Source organism: Dromiciops gliroides, chromosome 2, assembly GCF_019393635.1.
Source record: "Dromiciops gliroides isolate mDroGli1 chromosome 2, mDroGli1.pri, whole genome shotgun sequence".
Taxonomy (NCBI): domain Eukaryota; kingdom Metazoa; phylum Chordata; class Mammalia; order Microbiotheria; family Microbiotheriidae; genus Dromiciops; species Dromiciops gliroides.
In genome coordinates, this window is record NC_057862.1 from 115,324,807 (window position 1) to 115,348,335 (window position 23,529).

Consider the following 23,529-nt stretch of genomic DNA (forward strand, 5'->3'; position numbering starts at 1 on the left):
TACAATATGCTGTTTACAAGAAACACATTTGAAGCAGAGAGATACACACAGAGTAAAGGTAAAAGGCTGGAGCAGAATATATTATGCCTCAGCTAAAGTAAAAAAGGCAGGGGTAGCAATCCTTATCTCAGACAAAGTGCAGGCAAAAATAGATCTCGTTAAAAGAGATAAGGAAGGAAATTACATCTTACTTAAAGGTACTATAGATAATGAAGTAATATCAATATTGAATATGTATGCGCCAAGTGGTATAGCATCCAAGTTCTTAGAGGAGAAGTTAAATGAGTTACAAGAGGAATTAGACAGTAATACTATACTAGTGGGAGATCTGAATCTCCCCCTCTCAGAATTAGATAAATCTAGCCAAAAAATAAATAAGAAAGAAGTGAAAGAGGTGAATAGATTACTAGAAAAGTTAGACATGATAGATGTCTGGAGAAAATTGAATGGGGATAGAAAGGAATATACCTTTTTCTCAGCAGTACATGGAACATTTTCAAAAATTGACCATGTATTAGGGCACAAAAACATCATAGTCAAATTGTAGAAAGGCAGAAATAGTAAATGCATCCTTCTCAGATCATGATGCAATAAAAATTACATGTAAGAAAGAGCCAGGGAAAAGTAGAATGAAAATCAATTGGAAACTAAATAATTTCATTCTAAAGAATGAATGGGCCAAACAAGAAATCATAGAAACAATCAATAACTTTATCCAAGAGAATGACAATAATGAGACAACATACCAAAATCTATGGGATGCAGCCAAAGCAGTGCTTAGGGGAAAATTTATAGCTCTAAATGCTTACATGAATAAGAAAGAGAAAGAGGAGATTAATGAATTGGGCATGCAACTTAAAAAGCTAGAAAAAGAACAAATTAGAAATCCCCAATTAGACACTAAATTAGAGATCCTGAAAATTAAAGGAGAAATCAATAAGATTGAAAGCAAAAAAAACTATAGAATTAATCAATAAAACCAAGAGCTGGTTTTATGAAAAAACCAATAAAATAGATAAAATATTGGTTAATTTGATTAAAAAAAAGAAAGAAGAAAACCAAATTACCAGTATCAAAAATGAAAAGGGTGATGTTACCACCAATGAAGTGGAAATTAAAGCAATAATTAGGAAATATTTTGCCCAACTGTATGCCAATAAATTTGACAATCTAAATGAAATGGATGAATATTTACAAAGATACAAACTGCCCAGGTTAACTGAAGAGGAAATAAAATCCTTAAATAAACCCATATTAGAAAAAGAAATTGAACAAGCTATTAATGAACTCCCTAAGAAAAAATCCCCAGGGCCAGATGGGTTTACGGGTGAATTTTACCAAACATTTAAAGAACAATTAATTCCAATATTATACAAATTATCTGGAAAAATAGGTGAAGAAGGAGTTCTACCAAATTCATTTTATGACACAAATATGGTGGTGATACCAAAACTAGGCAAAGCAAAAACAGAGAAAGAAAATTATAGACCAATTTCCCTAATGAATATTGATGCTAAAATCTTAAATAAGATATTAGCAAGGAGATTACAGCAAGTGATCACCAGGATAATACACTATGACCAGGTGGGATTTATACCAGGAATGCAGGGCTGGTTCAACATTAGGAAAACTATTAACATAATCAACCACATCAATAAGAAAACCAACCAAAATCATATGATTATCTCAATAGATGCAGAGAAAGCTTTTGACAAAGTACAGCACCCATTCCTAATAAAAACACTAGAGAGTTTAGGAATAGGGGGAGCTTTCCTTAGAATAATAAACAGTATCTACCTAAAGCCATCAGCAAGTATTATATGCAATGGAGATAAATTAGAGGCCTTCCCAATAAGATCAGGGGTGAAACAGGGATGTCCATTATCACCCCTATTATTTAATATTGTTCTAGAAATGTTAGCTTTAGCAATCAGAGAAGAGAAAGGAATTAAAGGAATTAGAATAGGCAAGGAGGAAACAAAACTATCACTCTTTGCAAATGATATGATGGTATACTTAAGGAATCCTCGAGAATCAAGCCAAAAATTACTTGAAACAATTAACAACTTTAGCAAAGTAGCAGGATATAAAATAAATCCACATAAATCATCAGCATTTCTATACATGACCAACAAAGTCCAGCAGCAAGAGATAGAAAGAGAAATTCCATTTAAAGTAACGGTAGGTAATATAAAATACTTGGGAGTCTACTTGCCAAGACAAACCCAAGAACTCTATGAACACAACTACCAAACACTCTTCACACAAATCAAATCAGATCTAAATAATTGGAAAGATATCAATTGCTCATGGATAGGCAGAGCTAATATAGTAAAAATGACAATACTGCCTAAATTAATTTACTTATTCAGTGCCATACCAATCAGGCTACCTAAAAATTATTTTATACAGCTAGAAAAAATAATAACAAAATTCATCTGGAAAAACAAAAAATCAAGAATATCCAGGGAAATAATGAAAAAAAATTCACAGGAAGGTGGGTTAGCGGTACCAAACCTGGAGCTTTACTATAAAGCAGCAGTCATCAAAACTATCTGGTACTGGCTAAAAAATAGAGTGGTAGATCAATGGAATAGGCTAGGCTCAGGAAATGCAGTAGTAAATGACACTAGTAATGTAGTGTTTGATAAACCCAAAGACTCCAGCTTCTGGGATAGGAACTCAGTATTTGACAAAAACTGCTGGGAAAACTGGAAGATAGTATGGCAGAAATTAGGCTTAGACCAACATCTTACACCTTATACTAAAATAAGGTCAAAATGGATACATGATTTAGACATAAGAGGTGATACCATAGGTAAATTAGGAGAGAAAGGAATAGTGTACCTATCAGATCTTTGGAAAGGAGAACAGTTTTTGACCAAACGTGAGATAGAGTATATTATAAAATGCAAAGTGGATGATTTTGATTATATTAAATTAAAAAATTTTTGTACAAACAGAAGCAATGCATCCAAAATTGGAAGGGAGGCAGAAAGCTGGGAAACAATTTTTGAGGCCAGTGCTTCTGATAAAGGCCTCATCTCTAAAATATATAGGGAATTAAATCAAATTTATAAGAATCTAAGTCATTCCCCAATTGAGAAATGGTCAAAGGATATGAACAGGCAGTTTTCTGATGAAGAAACCAAAGCTATCTATTCCCATATGAAAAAATGCTCTAAATCTCTAATGATTAGAGAGATGCAAATTAAAACAACTCTGAGGTACCACCTGACACCTATCAGATTGGCTAAAATGACAAAAAAGGAAGATAATAAATGTTGGAGAGGCTGTGGGAAAATTGGAACACTAATGCATTGTTGGTGGAGCTGTGAGCTGATCCAACCATTCTGGAGAGCAATTTGGAATTATGCCCAAAGGGCGATAAAGCTGTGCATACCCTTTGACCCAGCAATCCCACTTTTAGGTCTTTTGCCCAAAGAAATCATGGAAGGGGGAAAGGGACCCACATGTACAAAAATATTTATAGCTGCTCTTTACGTGGTAGCAAGGAATTGGAAGTTGAGGGGGTGCCCATCAATTGGGGAATGGCTGGACAAGTTGTGGTATATGAATACAATGGAATACTATTGTGCTGTAAGAAATGATGAGCAGGAAGAGTTCAGAGAAACCTGGAGGGTCTTACGTGAGCTGATGATGAGTGAGATGAGCAGAACCAGGAGAACATTGTACACAGTATCATCAACATTGAGTGTTGACCTACTGTGATGGACTATATTCTTCTCACCAATGCAATGGTACAGAAGAGTTCCAGGGAACTCATGATAGAAGAGGATCTCCAAATCCAAGAAAAAAAAAGAAAGAAAGAACTGTGGAGTATAGATGCTGATTGAACCATATTATTTCTTTTGTTTTGGGTGCTGTTGTTTTTTTTTTTCTATTTTGAGGTTTTGCATCACTGCTCTGATTCTTTCTCTTGTAACAGGATTAATGCAGAAATAGGATTAATGTTATTATGTGTATATATATGTGTGTGTGTGTGTATATATATATATATATATATATATATATATATATATATATATAACCTATATCAGATTACCTGCTGTCTAGGGGAGGGGGGAGGGAGGGGAGGGAGGGAGAAAAATCTGAAATTGTAAAGCATGTATAAACAGAAGTTGAGAACTATCAGTGGATAGAGCACCATTCCTGGATTCAGGAGGACTTGAGCTTAAATCCGGCCTCAGACATTTGACACTTACTAGCTATGTGACCCCGGGCAAGTCATTTGACCCTCATTGCCCTGCAAAAAAAAGAGTGTCCGGGCCCAGACAGATTACATTCTAGGGTACTGAAATAACTTGTACATGTTGTCACAGAACCTGTCCCCCCTTAGTAATCTGGAGAAATAATTGTGAGTGAGAGAGGTGGCAAAGGACCAGAAATAGACAAATATTGTCAACATGGATTAAAAGGTGGCTCCTAGAAACTTAATAGGTAAACATTGTGTTGCTCCCTGGCAAAAGTCTAGATTAGATTATTAAATTAGATTGGAATCTATGTGAATGTTTAGAAAAGAAAAAGGTGTAGTAGATTCACTGAGAAGAAGTATGGAAAACTAATCTGATTTCCTTTTTTTTTTTTTTAGTGAGGCAATTGGGGTTAAGTGACTTACCCAGGGTCACACAGCTAGTAAGTGTTAAGTGTCTGAGGCTGGATTTGAATTCAGGTACTCCTGACTCCAGGGCCGGTGCTCTATCCACTGCGCCACCTAGCTGCCCCTGATTTCCTTTTATGTTAAAGTTACTAGACAGGTAGATTAGGAATGCCACACACAGAGTTTATCTTGATTTTAGCAATATATTTGACAGTCTCTGTGATACTTCTGGACAAGATGAAGAAAGTGAGGTGAATGATAGTGTCATGAGATAGATTTGCACTATCTTAACATGTGAATTTAAAATAGCTCTGATTAATGAAGTTAATCAGGGTTTCAGCCATGAAAAGGGAAATCTATCGTTTGTTAGAGGGTTTGTTTTTGCCATGTTAGACGTTTTAATCAGTGATGCAGATGAAGACATGGAAGGCATTCGTCACAAATTTATAAATATCACTAGCTTAGGAGTAGTAGCTAATGTGATAGATAAGAAATTCAAGACTCAAAGTGATCTTGACAGACTGGAATGAAGGAATGAAATCAATGAGATGAAAATTTACAGAGATAAACCTAACATCTTTCATTGACACTTAATGTATCAGTTGAACAAATAGAGGCTGGAAGCCACCTAGAGTGACTGCAGTTCCCATGAGAAAGATGTTTGATTTTTTTATATTCTTTCAGTATCAATAAGCAGTAGGATGTCCGGTCTTCAGTCACTTTAAAGTACAGTGTTTCAATCATGGAGATAGCATTCCTACTGGAATCCATTTTGGTTGTATGTTGTATGAGTTATGTTGTTTAGATCTGGGTTACATTTTCAAAAGACAGTTACAGACAAGAATATGTTCAGACGAGAGTAACCAAGATGGTGAGAGTTCTGAAAACCATATTGTATGAGGAAAGACTGTTTCACTTGAAGAAGTTGACTGCCTATGTGGGGCATAATTGTTCTCTGCTATTGTTTTGTGGAAGAGGAATTACATTGATTTTGTATAACTTGGAAAGGCAGAATTAGAGGTAGAGGATGGAAGTTACTGGGAATCATGCCCCTGGAATCAGAAGACTTGGATTCACATCTCTCTTTTTGTGCCTGCTAATCTAATTTTGCTCTGATAAGTCAGGATCTTGTATCACCTTAGGGGGATTGTTATAAGTATCAGTGATCATGATACTGTATTTGGGGTGTAGATGGAAAAGATAAAACTGAATCTCTTGAGCCAAGCTCTTAACCTAGAATTTTAAAGAAATGTCAAGTAAGTATTTATTAATTTGTTTCCCCCCCCCCAATTTATGCCTTCTAAAAGTGTGTGATGGTGGTGGTGGTGGTGGTCTTAAAAAGGGGTGGCTCTCTGAATTAAGGGAAGTAGCAAGGGGTATCTTCAGAAATTAATATCATGTAAAAACAAAAGGAATTAGTGATGATTTTAATTTTTTTAAATATTCTTAATATTTTGCTCCCCCCAATTACATGTAAAAACAATTTTTAACATTTGTTTTTTTTAAATTTTGAGTTCTAAATTCTCTCACTCTCTCCCTCATGTCCACCCTTCCCTTAGACAGGAAACAATTTGATATAGATTATACATGTGCATGATTGTAATATATAAACCTATATCAAATTGTTTACTGGCTTTGGGAGGGGAGAGGGAAGGGAGGGTGGGAGAAAAGTTTGGAACTCAAAGAATATCTTTACATGTAATTGAGAAGAATTAAAATAAATAAATTTTTTAAAAAGATTATATAGGTGCAGTCATGCAAAATATGCATATAAGAAGGTCCAGTTCAAGTGAGACTTTTACCTTATGTTGATTAAAGCTAGACTTGCAAATAATCTGAGGCAACTGAGTAATGAAATGGATAAAGTCATGTACCTGGAGTCAGGAAGACCTGAGTTCAACTCCATCTTGGACACTTCTTAGCTGTGTGACCATGGGCAAAGCATTTAACCTCTGTCTGCTTCAGTTTCCTCAATTGTAAAATGGTGTGATAATAGTACTTACCTCTTAGGGTGGTTGGAAGGATTAGATGAGATAATATTTGTAAAGTGCTTTACTAGGAGCATACTAGGATACTAGAGCATTACTAGGTGCTTAAAAAGTGCTTGTTCCCTTCCCCTTCTCTCAATAGGCTAAGATTTTTTGAAGTTCCATTATTGCCCTGAATATCACAGTGGTTCTATTTCAAATCACTAATGCTGCCTTTTCCTTGGTTTCCAACCCCTCCCATTTCTCCCTATTTATTACTAGACTAAAAGATTAAGACCTACTGACCAGTTAGAGCTAATCAGCAAACATTTAGTAAATACTTACTACATGTCGGGCATTGTGTTAGGTATTAGGGAAACATAAAAATTTGCTACTGTCAAAATTTCTTGAAAAGATAACAGCTTTTTAAAAAAATCCCATCTTTTCTCATATTTCTTGGGCTTATTACAATTTATAATTTGTTTGTCCTGTGAAGGCAGGTGTCTTTGTCTTACCTGTCATGAACAGTTAAGTCAGGAGTATTAATTGGTTATGGTCCCCAATTCAGTAATAGGATTATTAGATAGGCCACTCTTCTCAGGGGGAAAAGAAAATGTTAATTTTTAATGCTAAATATAGTCTCCAAGAAAGAATCACAATCTCTAGACTAAAAACATTCAGCCTAGAAGGAGCCTTAGATTGTATGTCCCACAAAATAATTAGGTGGCATAGTCGATGAAGTACTGGACTTGAATTCAGGCAAACCTGAATTCAAATTCTCCTTCAGATAGTAACCCCTGGGCAAGTCAGTTAACCTCTCAACTCTTTTTCCTCATCTATAAAATGGGTATTATTATATCACCTACTACCCAGTGTTATTGGGTCAAAATGAGATAAGCCTTAAAAAAGATTATATACCCCATAATGAGAGCCAACATGTACAAACACTTAGGGTGGTCACCGAGGCTGGAGGAAAATCTCTGCCTGAGGAAGGGTAGATAAAGTTAGGATATTTGATCCGAACTAACTTCTACCAAAGTCAAGGCCAGGCTGGAACAAGAAGTGCCGGGCTCCAAGGGGTTAAAATAGAAGTGGGAAGCTGGAGGCAAGAAATACAAGATTTTGAATGCACAGGATCAAGAGGCCAGCTGCTAGGAGTGTTCCCAGTCGGCTTCCTCAAAGCTTTGGACTTTTATGGTGGTATTCCCAATCTCTGCTTTGTACTGATATATTGATGTTGATAGAAGCCAGTTTCAGCATATTCCTTCCAGACACAAGCACGTCATCAGGCCACAGACCCAAGCATACCCATTGATTTTAGAGTGAGGACACGTAGACCTAAGTGGGATGGACTTTGTTTGCCTTATTGTCACATCTAGCTAGTAGCAGGGCCACTGCTAGAATCTACATTTCCTGATTCCCAACCTAGGACTTTTTTCAATATTCTGTGGTGTTTATCTCAATTTATCTTACTCAAATATTGTTTTGTTCAGGAAGCTTCTTGGGTGAACTAGTAATTGTTAGGATATGTAGAAGATTCCTTAGAAGTTCTCTAGTATCTTCTCCCACCCAGTGCAGGAATCTACTCTTCCACACCCATGACGGAATTGCTGACATAGTTTAAACTTCGTCCATGTGCTCATGGGAAGAGGGAGTGAAGTTTAGATGGTTCTATTTTGATCAAGTGCTGAACACAGCACATCTGGGATTCCCATATAAAATCCATGTGTTGAAAGGGTGCAGTCAAACTGTATATTAGCAATGGCAGACATCAAGTGAATCATAAAAGTCTGAGTTTTATAGCCTTTGGCTCACTTTCAGAAAATTCTGGCATCTTTTAAGACACTGTCTTGAGTGCCATGCTTTTTGCAACATCACTTTTTAGAATGTTGTTTGGAAGAAGTGACCTTTGTAATTGTCTCTGCATTCTGAGGTCAGATGCGCACAACGACCTTAGGTCTCTGAAGAAATAAAAGTCTCTGAAAAACAGGAATATTTCTTAATTTGGACTCAGCAAGTGTATTCAAATTTTTTAAGTGAGCTCTCTGTTCCTTAATTGCAAGTTGCACGTTAATAACAGTTCATTATTTCTTGTTTGACTTTAGAGAACCAATAGTTTATCCTATACAGGCAGTAGCAAAAAGCACCCAAAGAATGTAGGGCAGAAGACCTGGGTGAGAGTCGCCATCTTGCCACTAAGTCTGTGTAATCTTGGGGGAATGACTTCACCTCTTTGAGAATGTGACAGCTACGTAAGAAGCACCACTTTTTTCTTCAGTTTCATATTTTGTTTTGAGAAGTGGTATGGGAGAGGACAGTAGTACTTGTCCTGCTGAGCTCACAGGTTTGCTGTCAAGTTCAAATGAGATAGTCTATGGGAAGCACCTTCTAATTGTAAGGTGCTACATCAATGTCATTTGTTGCTATTATGGTTGAAGGTGGTGACTGTCAAAAACTATGCTATTGAATGCCAGCTCTGGCATGTCTAGAAATTTAGAAAGACTTGGAGTGTAGAGCAGGCAATGGATTGTATGTCTGGTATTTAAGTGCCAGCTTCATTTCAAGGAGAATCAGTAGCGGATACTCTGGCCACCAAGTAGTGGAATTTTTGGCCACAGCAATTCATAAATCTACCTGTTAACATGGAGGTGTTGTGTATGAGCTCTATCAGTGCAGGAAGTTTTCCCCCTGATGAAATCTCACAGATCTTTTGATGTATAGAAAATAAGATTAAGGCAGAAATATATGTCTTATTTTCTTTGGGGGGCTAGAGAGAGCTAATACATCTATTGAAGTACTCTATTTAAAATCAAGGTGCTCGGGATATTTTTCTAGGAAGTTGAACTCATTTTAGTTTGAGATTGGGAAGGGGACATTGACAGAATTAGTACTGATAAAGTAGAGGCATCTTCGAATCCAGAAGACCTAGGTGCAAATCTTGACTATAGTACATATTTATCTGTGTGACTATAAGCAAAGAACTTGACATCTTAGTGTCTCAGGCATCTCGCTAAGATTAAAAGCCACAGAAGAATTGATTTGCATTGGTGGAAGGGCCTTCCACGCTGGGAATTCTCTACACTAATAAATCATGGAGACAATGGTTTCAAAATCCCAATCCCCATCTGGTCCTTAGACCAACTTCCCTTCTCCTTCTTGCTTGACTTATGAAATCAATAAAGTAAAACATTTTATATAATTCATAGTGCTATGGAAAATTGCTTTCTTTCAGGATTGAGCACTTTGCCAAACTATACAGCCAAAAACTTGGCATCAAGACTGATGTTCTTTTGAAGACCTTATGGGGAGATTATTACCTAAATACAAAATCAAAGAAGATTATGAAAACTGACCAGGTAAATACCGTAAGATGATGAGGCACTTCGTAGTGGGGCTCACTATTAATATATTAAAGAAAAATAAATCTTTGAGATTTTTCTACCAATAGATATAAGTAGTAGCTAATATTTAATGCTCTTTACTATTCAGTGTAGCATGGAAATTATGACCTTAATAAATTTTTCAACACATGTAACATGAATACCAGTAAAATTCTCTTAATGTAGTTTCATTTATGCCATTTCACAAATTTCTCTGGATTTCAGAGATGAGGTTGTAATGTTGAACACTGAGGAAAATTATGTCTGTATTCAAACAGTCACAGAAAATGTGGTATATAACACTGATATTTATCTGCATTCTTTCCCTTTGAATATCTTATATCATTTAACATCCATAATAGACTTAATTCGTCTTTCATTTATGCTGCTCATGTCATGAAAGTTTTTTACTCTTTGAATTTGGTTAACCCTTAAAAGCTTTCTTTCCTGGATATTGTACTTAGATAAGAATTTTTATTGGCCTTTTAAGTTTAGATGGCATAACAACTCATTTCCTCATAGTTTGGACTTAAGAGATTCAAGTTCAAGGTCTGATTCTTGTGTGACTTCCTCTTTCTGACTTCTTTTTTTCTGCATCTTTATAAAGTCAGAAGTTTGGACTTTATCTCCAATAGATCTAAAAAAAACTGTATTGTTAAGGTCAGTTAGCTACACAAGAGCTCTGGGGAAGTGATGGAGAACCAACCACACATTTTATATGTCAGAGATTGTGCGTTTGCCATTTGCCATACATGTCTCAGCAATCTGGGGCCACTTAATGTGGCAAACATTCTTTGGCATTTCATTAGTCCCTATGGGACTCTGTGTTATAATGAAGTACAGTATTTACTATTCATGATGATGGCCCTGAGCTATAAAAAAATGTTATGTTTAGTATACTCTGTATAAGAAGTAGGGAAGTGGGTATGACATTATAGAAAGAGTTCCATATGAAGGGACTACTTGAATAGAATTAAAACCGAAACCACATTGGCTCCTGTACTAGGGTGGATAATGCCTCTATTGAGCATTTGTGTGGCAAGAGCAATGGAAGTAGCCATAGAAATTAATGTTGGTTGAATTGAATTGAAATGGCAGCATTAATGGTGGGGCAGCTGCAACAGCAGGGTTTCCCTTTTTCGCTGTTAGATATTATTTGTGTTACTGTTTGCTACCATTGGTATAGATAATTGAAATTTGGCTCTGAGTGCCAAACTATAGGTTATGCCAAACTGAAAATTATGATGAGTAAATATTTGCAAACTGATGAGATGTATAGTTGATAAAGAATTGAGTGTGAAATTGAATCTTGTTAAGACATCTGTCAAATGTTCAAGATCTTGAGAGACAATCTGGTAGAGTGGCCAGAGAGCCCAGGAATCAGGGTACGTGGGTGGGAATTCTGGCTCCAGCACTTACCAGATTGGTGACCCATGACCAAGTCAGTCTACCTCTTTATGCCTCTGTTTCACCTGTAAAATGGGGGTTGATACTCTTTCCATAATATTGAGACTTTGTGTAAAGACTTTTATAAAACATAAAAGTGCTATATAAATGTGATAGTTATTATTCCAACCATAGATATTCTTTCTTACAGACAAAAGGAAAGAAACCTTTATTTGTACAGTTGGTCCTGGAAAATATATGGAGTCTCTATGATGCAGTCTTGAGAAAGTAAGATTATTATACCATGTTCGATATTCTCATCAATTCTATTGAAGTAGTATCCTAGTCTTAGGTTCTTATCATGCTTCAAGAAGAGTGTGGTTGACAAGGAAGGGGGATAGAAGTTTTCAACAGATTTGATAGTAGTTGGTGAAACAAACATTACGGTTAATATTCAGTCCAAGTAAAATCATGGTTAAAGGGTTTAATTAGCCAAGATTATACAAGGTAACATGGTGGTGGGATGATGATAATGGCTATGTGTTATCAACAAGGCACTAAAAGAAAGATAAGGCTTGGGGTCATTAAAGTCATTTGCTATGGGGAAAAAAATTGACATCCATGCCCATTATAAGAGTAATTTGATAACATTTGCCTGGAACAAGTAGAAATGAAAGTTAATGTTATTGTTATAATTACATTCTGAATGATAGGTTAGCACTTTTCTTTTTCACTATTTGCAAAGGTATGTTGTTCGTATTGTGGTTTATCATAAAAGAGTTTTGGAATCTCCCATTTTGAAAATTAAAAAAAAAAGAACAGTTTATTTTTGCACTGTGGCAGGAATACCCTCCCATATATTTATAGTCTTTTATTTGAAAAGTAAAGGTTGGAATCCAATAGCTAATTAAGTTTTGCATCTGTTTCTGTGTGTGTAGAAATAAAATCTTGTATTTTTGTTTTCTTGAACAATTGTAGGGACAAAGAAAAAATTGATAAAATAGTAAGCTCATTGGGATTAAAAATTGGAGCCCGGGAAGCACGTCATTCTGACCCTAAAGTTCAGATCAATGCCATTTGCAGCCAGTGGCTTCCAATATCAAATAGTGTTCTTGGTATCCTTTTTGAAATTCCTTGCTATTGATGAGCTATGAAGACCTTTGAAAATAAAGTTCTCCAAGTTGAAGCTTTTTATGGTAATGTAGTAAGTTTTTTCTAAGACTTTGCCTATAATATTTGTTTTTCCCCTGCAGGAATTCCTTTTTCCCATAACGCCTCTTCAGACTAAATCTAGCATGTGTAGGGAAGAAGGTGACCTAAATTTATCATAGGTGACCTACATTTGTCATATTTATTATCTTTAGTTTAATAAAATACATTTTTTTTCTTGGGTGTCATTGGTTAATTTGAGAATGGCTTCTACTGAGAATTTGGTTCCATTTGACTATCACTATCTTCATGTGATTACTGTTTCCTTTCATGGCCTTTTCTTTACTTGTTTATTCTCATCTGAGCCAGTTAATTAAATACATGTAGAACGTTTTTCTTCTGCTGGGATACTTTAGTTTATGTCTATTCTGTTTGGGCCAGGAAAAATATGTACATTTGAATATGTGTAAATCAGATCATCTCAATTACAGTTAAGAAGATGGACTGTTTTTCAAGGAAATCTATGATAAATGTTTTAAAATGTGGATAATGATACCTTTAAGTCCATATTCTTTTGTATGAGAAAAGTTAATAGTCTTTAATTAGAAACATAGTTACATAGAGAGCTGACCTCAAGGTCAAGGTTACGGAGACCTTGAGCTCAAGTTCTGCCTCTGACTCCTAGCCTGGTCAAGTCACTAGAAGCCAATTTACCCTTCAATGCCCCAAACAACTCTCTGACACTAGAAGCTGTAGAAAAGATGTCCATTTACATGGGTTTTCCACAAATTCCATATACTTATTGAATTCACAGGTTCAGTCTGGATAAAATGTTATTTATATATTAAAAAATATATATGTGTGTGTACATATATATGTATGCACACAAACATGTCTATATATATATATAAACACATTTTTATATATACATACATATACACATCTATCTATCTATATACGGTTTTCTATAAATGAAATTTACTCTCAAACCCCCCTCATTATTACAGCAGCAGCTCAGTTTTTGAGAATTTTGCTGCTTCTGGGGGACTATCTAATACATTTCTCCCAGAAATCTTTAGCTAAAAGTATCTATGTAGTAGTCACCAGAGTCCTCATAATTGGATAAATCCCTCTAATAATTGCTATTATTTGTATTTTCAATATAGAATGTTAAAATGGAGCTTTTTATTTGCTATATAGGAAATTTATGCAACATCTATATACTACATAAAGTATAAATATTCCATTTGTAACTTGGACAAATATTATACATATCCAAGTTTCAGTTACAATTTCTTTATCAACCAGATGGGAATATTGCTCTGTCATACCTACCACATTGGATTGTGGTGAAGATCAGATATATGCAATGTGCTTTGTTAATAACCTTACAGTTCCCCTTAACCTGTCCATGATTATTATCTCTCCTAATCTTCTGCTCTTGGTCTATATCATTTGACAATGAAACCTTTTAGAAATCTAGTACAAAGAATTGGGTGCAAGTTCTAGGCCATTGGCTTTGAATCCTTAACAGTAGGTTTTAGACATGGTATGTCAGAAACTCCCCAGTCCTCTTGACATCACAGCTGAGCGGGTGGAGAGGCTCCTGTGCACTGGAGCAAGGACATTTGATTCTCTTCCACCAGAAACCCAGGAACTAAAGACAGGTGAGTTAAACATGAACAAGTTAAAAATGATTAAAGCCCATTCTGGTGGTACAGATGCAGAATTTGGTGTTCTGGTCACTAGACCTTGTATAATTTCAGCTTTGATCTAGCTCTGGTAGTAATGGTTTTTAAAATTCAATTCATTATTTATTTGAGCTTTGGAACTTTTAAAATATGACTCCATGTATTCTTTAAACAACTTGTTTAGGATAGGGACTGCTGCATTTTTTTTCTTTGACTCTCCAGCACCTAGTACTGTGGCTGGTACATTCTAAGAGCTCACTACATGATTGTTGAGTGATTGATTGTGGTCGAAACAATGATATTCATTCTGTTTCAGTGCTCTTCCAGTTCTGGTTTTGAATGGATCTTATGTCTTAAGAGTAAAGACAGAGTCTGAAATCTTATGGCATTTTGATATTTTGGGCCCATAAGTAAATAACATAGCAGTATTGATTCTTTTGGGATGATACTTTGGGGATGTTTAAAAAACTTAAAATATGATCTGTAGGGGCAGCTAGGTGGCACAGGGAATAGAACACAGGCCCTGGATTCAGGAGTACCTGAGTTCAAATTCGGCCTCAGACACTTGACTCTTACTAGCTGTGTGACCCTGGGCAAGTCACTTAACACCCATTGCTCTGCAAAAAAAACCCCCAAAATCAACCAAACAAAAAAAACACAACAAAATATGATCTGTCATCACTAAAGAAGTGTTGGTGCTGCTCTTAAGAAATGCATATACATGGCAGCATTTAACCGTAGCCTGTGGTGAGCCAAGGTAGCTAAAACAGGTATATTTAGGCGTGCTGAGTTCTCAAGGAAATTGGTTTAGATCCCCTTGGAAAGAGAGCTTTATCAGAAGATTGATTCTCACTTTGTATTAAAAATGTAAGTGCACTTTGCCAGGAAGGAATTCTGAAGTGTTCAGTGGCAAGTTTCCTCAAAACCCCATTTAAACAGTGGTATGCCCTTTCTTCCTACAGACAATAAAATAGTAAGCTCATTGGGATTAAAAAATTGGAGCTTTTCTGCCATGGGAAGTTAGATGATGTTCTTATAGATTATAGGTGAAACGTGCCAGGCTTTTTTTTTTTTTTAAGCTTGTTAGGGTCTAGTCTAGTATCATGGCAAGTAGATTCCCAAATTGTGTAAATGTTATGGGGAATCATTTTTGAGATGGCACAAAGAAAGCTGACTTCACATTACCATCTTGCTCTGCAGTGCTAGCAGGAAAAATTGATAAAACCACAGGGCACAAAACATGATTTCTATTCACTTACATATTGATCCATATGATTGCTTACGTATTTGAATAACATACATAGGAATAACGGTGCCAATTCCAGCTTGGGAGCTGCTGCTGTTATAACCCTCCTCTCATGTTGGTCTGGAAATTCCTCAGCTACTCTCAGCCTCTCCCAACACCAGCCCCTTCAGAGCAACTAGGGAAATCGGTTGTGGAACATTAAAATAGTTATCCTTGAAACTGTTCCAAGAGAGTTTGAGGGCACTTCCCTCTTGACAGTATTCTGCCCTTGCTGTGTCTCCAGCATCGCTTGGATATTGAATTGTAGCATGGAAGTCCCAGGATCATAGAGCAAGAAGGGATGGGGGAGGTCACATAGTTTGAATCATATAAGGAAGGCTTTTCCCATCCATGCTGCACAGACACTTGTAAGCTCTTCTTACCAAGTATGTGCCTCCTCTGGCTAGGAGGGCCTGCCCTCTCCTGATTTATTATTTCATTTCTTTCTTCTACATCTTGGGGGTCTGACTGTGGGGACTGTAGTCCAGCCATTCACTACAAATAACAGGCATAAAAGTCAGTCATTACAGATTACATTGATTTTTTTTTTCTGAGTAAAGAAGGGAAGCATTTTTGTTCTCTAGAAAAGCAATCTTATAAGTGGAATTTAAAAAATAATTATGAAGATTGTGGCATAGTTTTAGTTCTAAATGCTATTCTAAACCTCACTTGTTCTAAGGAAATTTGTTTTTTCTTACAATAGATGAAGAAAAAAGGTGACTTTTGTTTCTTATTTATTTAGCTTTTATGAAATGTGGAAGTGAAGACACAGCCCCAGTGATCATCTTTGTTTCCAAAATGTTTGCAGTTGATGCAAAGACTTTGCCGTGTAACAAACCAAGGTAAGGCTCAAAGAGAAATTGGAGATTTCTCCTGGTGAAAGTTAGTGGAGGGTAGGGATAAGTGTCCTGGAACTTTCTCCAGCTGGTGTTAGTAGAAGGTAAGTATGTGTGTACCGGAGGTAGGGAGTGGGGTTGTAAATTTTCCTGACTAGCTCATAATTTATGACCAGCCTCGTAATGACAGTTCACTTGTTTGCTGGTGGAATTCCCTTTGTAGTTGTGCCATGTATATACTACTATATTAATTAGCAGTTTCTATTGATGTCCTGCTGTTTACTTGTGTCTACTTATTTTGTCTGTGCTTCTTGCCTCTATCATCTGTACATATGGAATCCAAAGGTGGAACAGTGTGCTTGTGTGCCCTGTATAAGCTTATGCAGTTCTTCCCTACATTTAAAAAGATGCCTCCTGTATGCTTCTTTTTACTGGAGGTTTTGAGTTGTCAGCCTAGTATGTGTGACTTGACTTTTCAGAGTACCTCCATACCACAGAGAACAGAATTTTCTCATTAAAAATGTGTGCATTTATCAAGTTACTTCACTACTCCGTGCCCTCATTGATTAGAGCAGCCTTAAAGTCATCTGAGGCCCCTCTCTTTGCTGTCTATGCCTTTAGGATGGGAAACAAAATTATCCCCAAGCATAGTGACAGAAATTGTGACCAAAAACAACAAAGATGCTTGTTGTGTCTTTTAGCTGAAGTTATCTTTTCCTGTATTTAGGAGGAGTAAAATTTGTTCTAAGCGGGGCAGGCTGATTAGACTAAATTGGGATCAGCCCTAGTCAGGCTCAAGACAGCCAAATGTTGTGTCTCTTTATAGTACTGATATAGTTGTTGATTATGGATTTAAAAAAAAAATTTTTTTTGCTGTTAAAACTCACTAATTTCATTTTTAAGGAATGAAACTATTTAATAAGACTCTTGTTCAGGCCAGTAAACACTGCTTTGTAATTGCATAGTCAAATTGAATGTGAAAGAATACTGAAGCTTTCTTCTGGTGACTGGCATTTTATCATTTTAATTAGAAGAGGCTAATTTTTCAAACTATATTAGGCAGCAGCTACTGAAAATTTCACCATTGTGATAGTAAGACTAGGCCTTTGATCCCAGCGAGCCACTTGAACATGTTAAATGGAGTTTTAAATGGGTTTGACTTCTCTAGCAAACGATCCCTTCACATCTGTGGTATCATGAATATTTTGACAGGTCTTTGGTGTGCAATGAAACTAGATGCTGTGCGACATTTTGAAAAGAATTTGTTTCCTCTCACCAAATGAGGTCTTTTTATATTAACTTGGCAGTTTTAGAAAGGTCTTGAAGCCAGTTGAGAGCCTCTTGGTTTAAGTTTGTATGAAGTTTGTATGAGGTTTTTATAGCATTTAATATTTAAATCTAAAGATTTAAAGATAGGGAGCTTTGTGAATGAAGGTCTGTACTTGGACCTTTGGCATAGATTTTATATTGGACCATTAATATTTATAGTTACATTAGAAGAGATTAGAACATATAGGTGTACCACTCTTTATTGGCTGATACCTGTGGACTTTTATATTCATATTCTTCATTTAAAAAAAAAGACAATTTTGTAGTTCAGAGAAAAGAATACTGGATTTGGAGTCAGATGGCCTGGCTCAGTCACTTAACTTGGGTTCAGTTTCCTCATTTGTAAAATAAAGGAATTGACTGTGATGATTTTGGCATCCTCCAGCTTGGGTGATGGCAGACTGGCTGGAGAGGCAGGGAGATGTGTGAAAATAGCACAAGACTTAGAAGCCCAGGGTTCAAATACGTCTCTTACAAGCTGTGTGGTCTTGGACAAGTTCATTTCACTTTTGTCTCACTTCAAAATAATGATTATAATAACAGCAGCAACAATAATAGCTAGCATTTACACAGTGCTTTTAAGGTTTGCAAAATACTTTTGAAATATCATCTCATTTTATCTTCACAACAATCCTGAAAGGTAGGTATTATTATTTTCCTCATTTTACAGATGTGGAAACTGAGGCAGACACATTAAGTAACTTGCCCAAGGTTGGTGTCTGAGACTGTATTTGAATGCAAGTTTTCATAACTCCAGGCCTAGCAATCTCTGCCACCTAGTTGCCTCTAAAAGAAGGGTAGATTCATAAAATACCAACTGAGCACGACGTTAAGTGACTTGCCCATGGTCTGACAAAAGTATACTTCAGAAGTAGTACAGGTCTTCCTGACTCTGAGAGTCATCTTTCTATCTGCCTCTCCCATCCTGACCATTATCTTCTACTGAATCAGTATGACCTTGAGCAAGTAATTTTACCCCCTCTGGAACTCGTTCCCTGTCAAATCTAGAGAAGAGATTGGATTAGATTATCTCTGAGTTCCATCCCATCCCTAAAATTAAATGTTAGAGTTTCATTGTTATTCTCTGAATATCCATTACGTATATTACTCCTCTTAAGTGGAAATTTCATACCTGAAGACCATATGCATGTTTGTGTGTGTTTATATGTATATGTATGTGTATGTGAGTATATACACACATACAGAGTTGTATGGTTATACATATGGATGTATATACAGATGTCTGTATATTTGTGTGTGTTTACATTTACACACATATTTAGACAGGATCTAATTGGTTGAAAAGTTAAAAGTTGGAAAATATAATAGATAATATGTACTTGATCATTCATTTTTGGCTCTTGTTTTAAGGGCTCTAGGATTAAAATGAGCCCAAGTTATTTGATGATAAGCCTATCAGTATCAACCTTGATTAAAGTCACAGACTGAAATGCCTTGCTACCAAGGATTTCCTTTAGCGGCTGGCTGGGCAGGTGGGTTTTTGATTCCTTGGGCTGATCTTATAAGTCATCTTAAGAAAATGACCCACCTGGCTAGCTTATTCTATGATTAAGTATCTTTCTAGAAATTAGTCCATGTCTGACACAGTTATAAGTCAAGAGAAGGGAGAAGGAAATATTTTTCAACCTTGGCCACTAACCCGCACACAGTGAAATTTAAAGGGCCCTGCCCATAGCCCCATAGTCAGTGTCATCAGAATCCCTTACATTTGTATTGGCCCTTTGGTTTTAAAAGCCTTTTCATATGTAACCTCCTATTTCATCTCTGTAACCCTGTTGAAAGACTGTTGGGGATTATTAAGTTGTTATTTAAATTGAGGAAATAGAAGCTCAGGGAATTTTGACTTGAGCCCAGTTCTACTGGTGCCAAGTTCAGCCCATCCTGACTCCCAGATTTGGGGCTCCTTTTCCTTCCTCCAACATGCCATCATTGCTTAAATGAGTATGCAGTCCCACCCAGGATAGAGCTGCTGGTTCTGGGAAGTTTAGGATGGGCCTGATAAATGCTGATAGCCAGAAAAGGGAATACAGACTTTATTTTGTACTGAGGAGTAAGTGAGTCAATAAATAGAGCCTTTCCTGAGAGCACACTTTGGTAAGGGAGATGAGGAACAGAAGGAAGCAGGTCTTGGACCCATGTTGGGACTTTGACAACTACACTGCCACAACCATGTCTGGATCTTATCATCTCATTACTCTGCCCTGTGGGCCCTGGGTAATTGGCTTGATTCTGAGGCAGCTCTAGTCTATGAATTTTTTAAAAGTCTATTCATTATTATACAGTAGGGGCAGTCTGGAATAGTGGAGAGACTACTGTATTTGTCAGAATCAGCACTCCCTGGGTTGGAATCCTGCCTTTGGGACATAAACACTGTGTGACCATGGGCAGTCCATTCCATTGCTCTGAGTATCACCTATTCACAGTATTGTTGTGAAGATCGAATAAGGGAATGTATGGGAAGTGCTTTATAGGCCTTTAAGAGCTGTATAAATGTTATCATTATTACCTCTGCATTGTTCTACCTATCAGTAAAGGAAGCTTATTAATGCATTTTCTTTATTAAGATCACCTGTTTGTACTTTTACTTAGGAATTGTGAACAACCAGCCTAGGTCATAAAGAAGTTTACATATTCTGCCTCTCTTTTTTGTTACTAAGATTTTTCTGTTATGAGAGTTTGTATAAATAGTGCAGATTTGCTGATTTTTCTCCCAAACTTAAGAAGAGGATTAGGTAGTTTTATTATCAAAGAGAGGAAATGGCATTGATAACTATTGCAGGGAGAAGACTTGAAGTTTCTTGAGTAATACTTCTGGGCTGCACTGAGCAGGAAGATTGTTTTGGGGGGTGGGGTGGGGCAATGAGGGTTAAGTGACTTGCCCAGGGTCACACAGATAGTAAGTGTCAAGTGTCTGAGGCTGGATTTGAACTCAGGTCCTCCTGACTCCAGGGCTGGTATTCTTTTCACTGCACCACCTAGCTGCCCCTGAGCAGTAAGATTTTGAAAGCAGAAATAGCCAGCTATAAGTCAATTCAAGGCTTTAAGAGATGAGGAGATGAAATGGGGACCAAGGGTAAATAGATAGTGCTTATCTGCTGCCCTAAACAAAATTATTCTCATTATACCTATGAGGCTTGAAAATTTCCCAAGGAATTTGAGCATGGGGGGATAAAAGACCTTGGAATTAGTTCCAGGCTGATTCACCATTTATCAAGAGCGATTATGACTTAAAACAAAACAAAACAAAAAAACGCACCTTTATTACATCTGACTTTTCTTAAGCAAAAACCACTCTAAGTTCACCTTTCTGTCCCACCCCTTCCCCTGCAGTAAGACAACATGAAGTAGTTATTTTGAAAATGCAATCAAAATAGATTTCAGAATTATTTAGGTTAAAGTATCGTAGAAATAGATTTATAAGGGATCATAAAAGAACCCCCTCACTTTACAGATTGAGAGGATTGAGGTCCAAGGTGTCATGGGGAAGTGGCAGAGGCATTATTCAAATTCAAGGCTTCTGACTCAAAATTTAGTGCTCTTTCTACTGTACTTTTGGCACATTTTGAATATAAGTGTCTTCCAGGAAAAAAAAAAAGTTTGTTTGACCTGAGTTTTCTGAGTAATTGCTTCAGTTCTTTATATTGTGGGAACAGATACTAAAATAGCCTAGATATTTATTTTCTTTTTGACCAGAACACGATGTACCAGAATCAATGAGAAAATGAGATATTTATAATGCTTTTTGTTATAGCACTGTATAAATGCTAGTTACTGTTGTTATTAAGGCAACTTTCCTTCTAATAAAATTGCATGTTATTTATTTTTGACCACATCATGTACAGATCTTTATTTGTTCTTTATATGTATTGTTAGTTCTCCTATTCCCTCCCTGATTCCAGCTTGGTGTGCCTACTTGCAGCTCTACCTGTAGGCTCAAGTCCTCTGACATGGTTTAAGAGTAATTCTAGACTCAGGCAGGAATTGGGCAGATACTTTTTTGAATTAATCTTAGTTATTACTATTTATTGGGCTCTTTACCTGTTACCCAAACCTGTTGCCTAGATCTAGATCCCTGTTTGCCATGGCTCTTTGGCCTGGGTTACTGACTTTTCTGGTTTCCAGACACTTTGTGGCCCAGTCTATTGATCTGTTTTAGTTGAAATCATAGGCTCAATCTTAACTTGTTCATGTCAATACTATGCTCCTCTTCCAGACTGCACCCAACTTAAAGCTCAGGAAAATATTTCTCCAGTTGTAGCCATACAAACCCCAAAGTAGAAAAAGATTTTCTCTTTCTTAGTGGTTCATAATTTCCAAGATGTACTTTTCTATAGGTAATTGACTAAAAATTTCATCTCTAATGGGGAAAGGGTAATTTTGTTTTAATTAATTTCCTCAGTAACTGAACTGATATTTACTTGGCTGTGACCTACCTTTTGCATGTTCATTACCTTTTGAATGATGTAAGTCATTCTTAAAGATACCTTTGTTTACTTGAAATAAAGGTGCTCCCTGGTCCTGCCCAGTTCATAGATAGCTAATGATTAATCAGTGGTCACTTCTTTGATTCTGTTTCCTTCAAAATGAAGCAATGTTTTACAAAGTTTTCGTAAAGCACTCCTATTTATTCTCTTTTATAATATAATATACAACTTGCAAAATCCTATCAGACTGAAATGTTCTATTTTGCATATTTTTCAGGCTTGTAATTTTTTTCTTTTGTTATTAGATGTTTTTGTTTTTACAAGTTCATCTTGTTTTGAGGAAAGATGGTCTACCCTTAATAGTGACATGTTTGAAGAATACTTACATTTGATCACATGATGTAGAAATGATATTCTCTATGATTTCTACATTCTTGTGGTGGGATCTATATGTACAGAATTTTTGATATTTTATAGCTAAAAGAGTTAAGATTGTAGGCTTATTGATGATACTAATAACTATTAGCTTTACTTTTACATGCCATTTATGTCTTTAATGGAAATGGAATACTTTAATAATGGAAGTAGTATTCTTATTTTGTTCAGATAACTCAGATAAATTAGGGCTGGGGGAGGAAAGGATGATTTACTCTTTTTGTCTGTCATTTACTAACTTTGGTGGAAAATTCCCTTAAGTGTTAAAACAGAGATCTTTTAAATAAAATTAGAACCCAGATTTCCAGGTCACAACTAAAATACAAAAGTAAGACAACCTTTATTTACTAGTCAGTTAGTGACCGAGATTAGTGTGTCTCTGGCTAACTGTAGTTAATGCTCCAGTTTTTTAGAGATTAGACTTCCATACTATTCCTTGAAAAGATACTTCACCTTAAGCTCTTGGTATTTTCACTGATTGTCCCTCAATGTGGACAATGCTCTTTCTCTTTGGCTCTGCCTCTTGCATTTTCTAGCTTCCTTCAAATTCCAGCTAAAATCCTACCTTCCACAGGAAGCTTTTCCCAATCTCCCGATTTCTAGTGCTTTCTCTCCATTGATTATCTGCAGTTTATGCTGTTTGTAGCTTGTTTATACATAGTTACTTTCATGTTGTCTCCTCCATTAAACCATGAACTTCTTGGAGCAGGGACTGTCTTTTACCTTTCTTTGTATCCTCAGTGCTTACTTAGCACATGCCTAACACATAGAGTTGCTTTATAAATTTTTTTTGGACCGACTTTCGATAACTAGCCATCCAGAATAGAGAAATGAACTTGGCAGCAAGATAAAGAACTTGCAGGAACCTTGATAAAAGTAGTTGTCCTGAAGCCCATGTAGGTTAGAGTCCATGTTGATATTAGGAAGAAATGACAAGTAACAGAGAGAAAAAGCAGAAGACCAAGAAAAACTGAACAAGAATAAGTAAAGTCTTAGTGCAGTTTT

General features: G+C 36.3%; 1 protein-coding gene across 1 annotated transcript in view; it reads left to right on the top strand.

Annotated features, from left to right (window-relative positions):
• Positions 1 to 23,529, top strand: part of EFL1 (elongation factor like GTPase 1) — a 222,222-nt gene that overhangs the window by 37,510 nt on the left and 161,183 nt on the right. Inside the window, exons 8-12 of the mRNA XM_043980170.1 lie at positions 9,821 to 9,944; positions 11,566 to 11,642; positions 12,333 to 12,469; positions 14,048 to 14,170; positions 16,222 to 16,321. Of these exons, the coding sequence (XP_043836105.1) occupies positions 9,821 to 9,944; positions 11,566 to 11,642; positions 12,333 to 12,469; positions 14,048 to 14,170; positions 16,222 to 16,321 (561 nt within the window). The remainder of the gene's footprint in view (positions 1 to 9,820; positions 9,945 to 11,565; positions 11,643 to 12,332; positions 12,470 to 14,047; positions 14,171 to 16,221; positions 16,322 to 23,529) is intronic.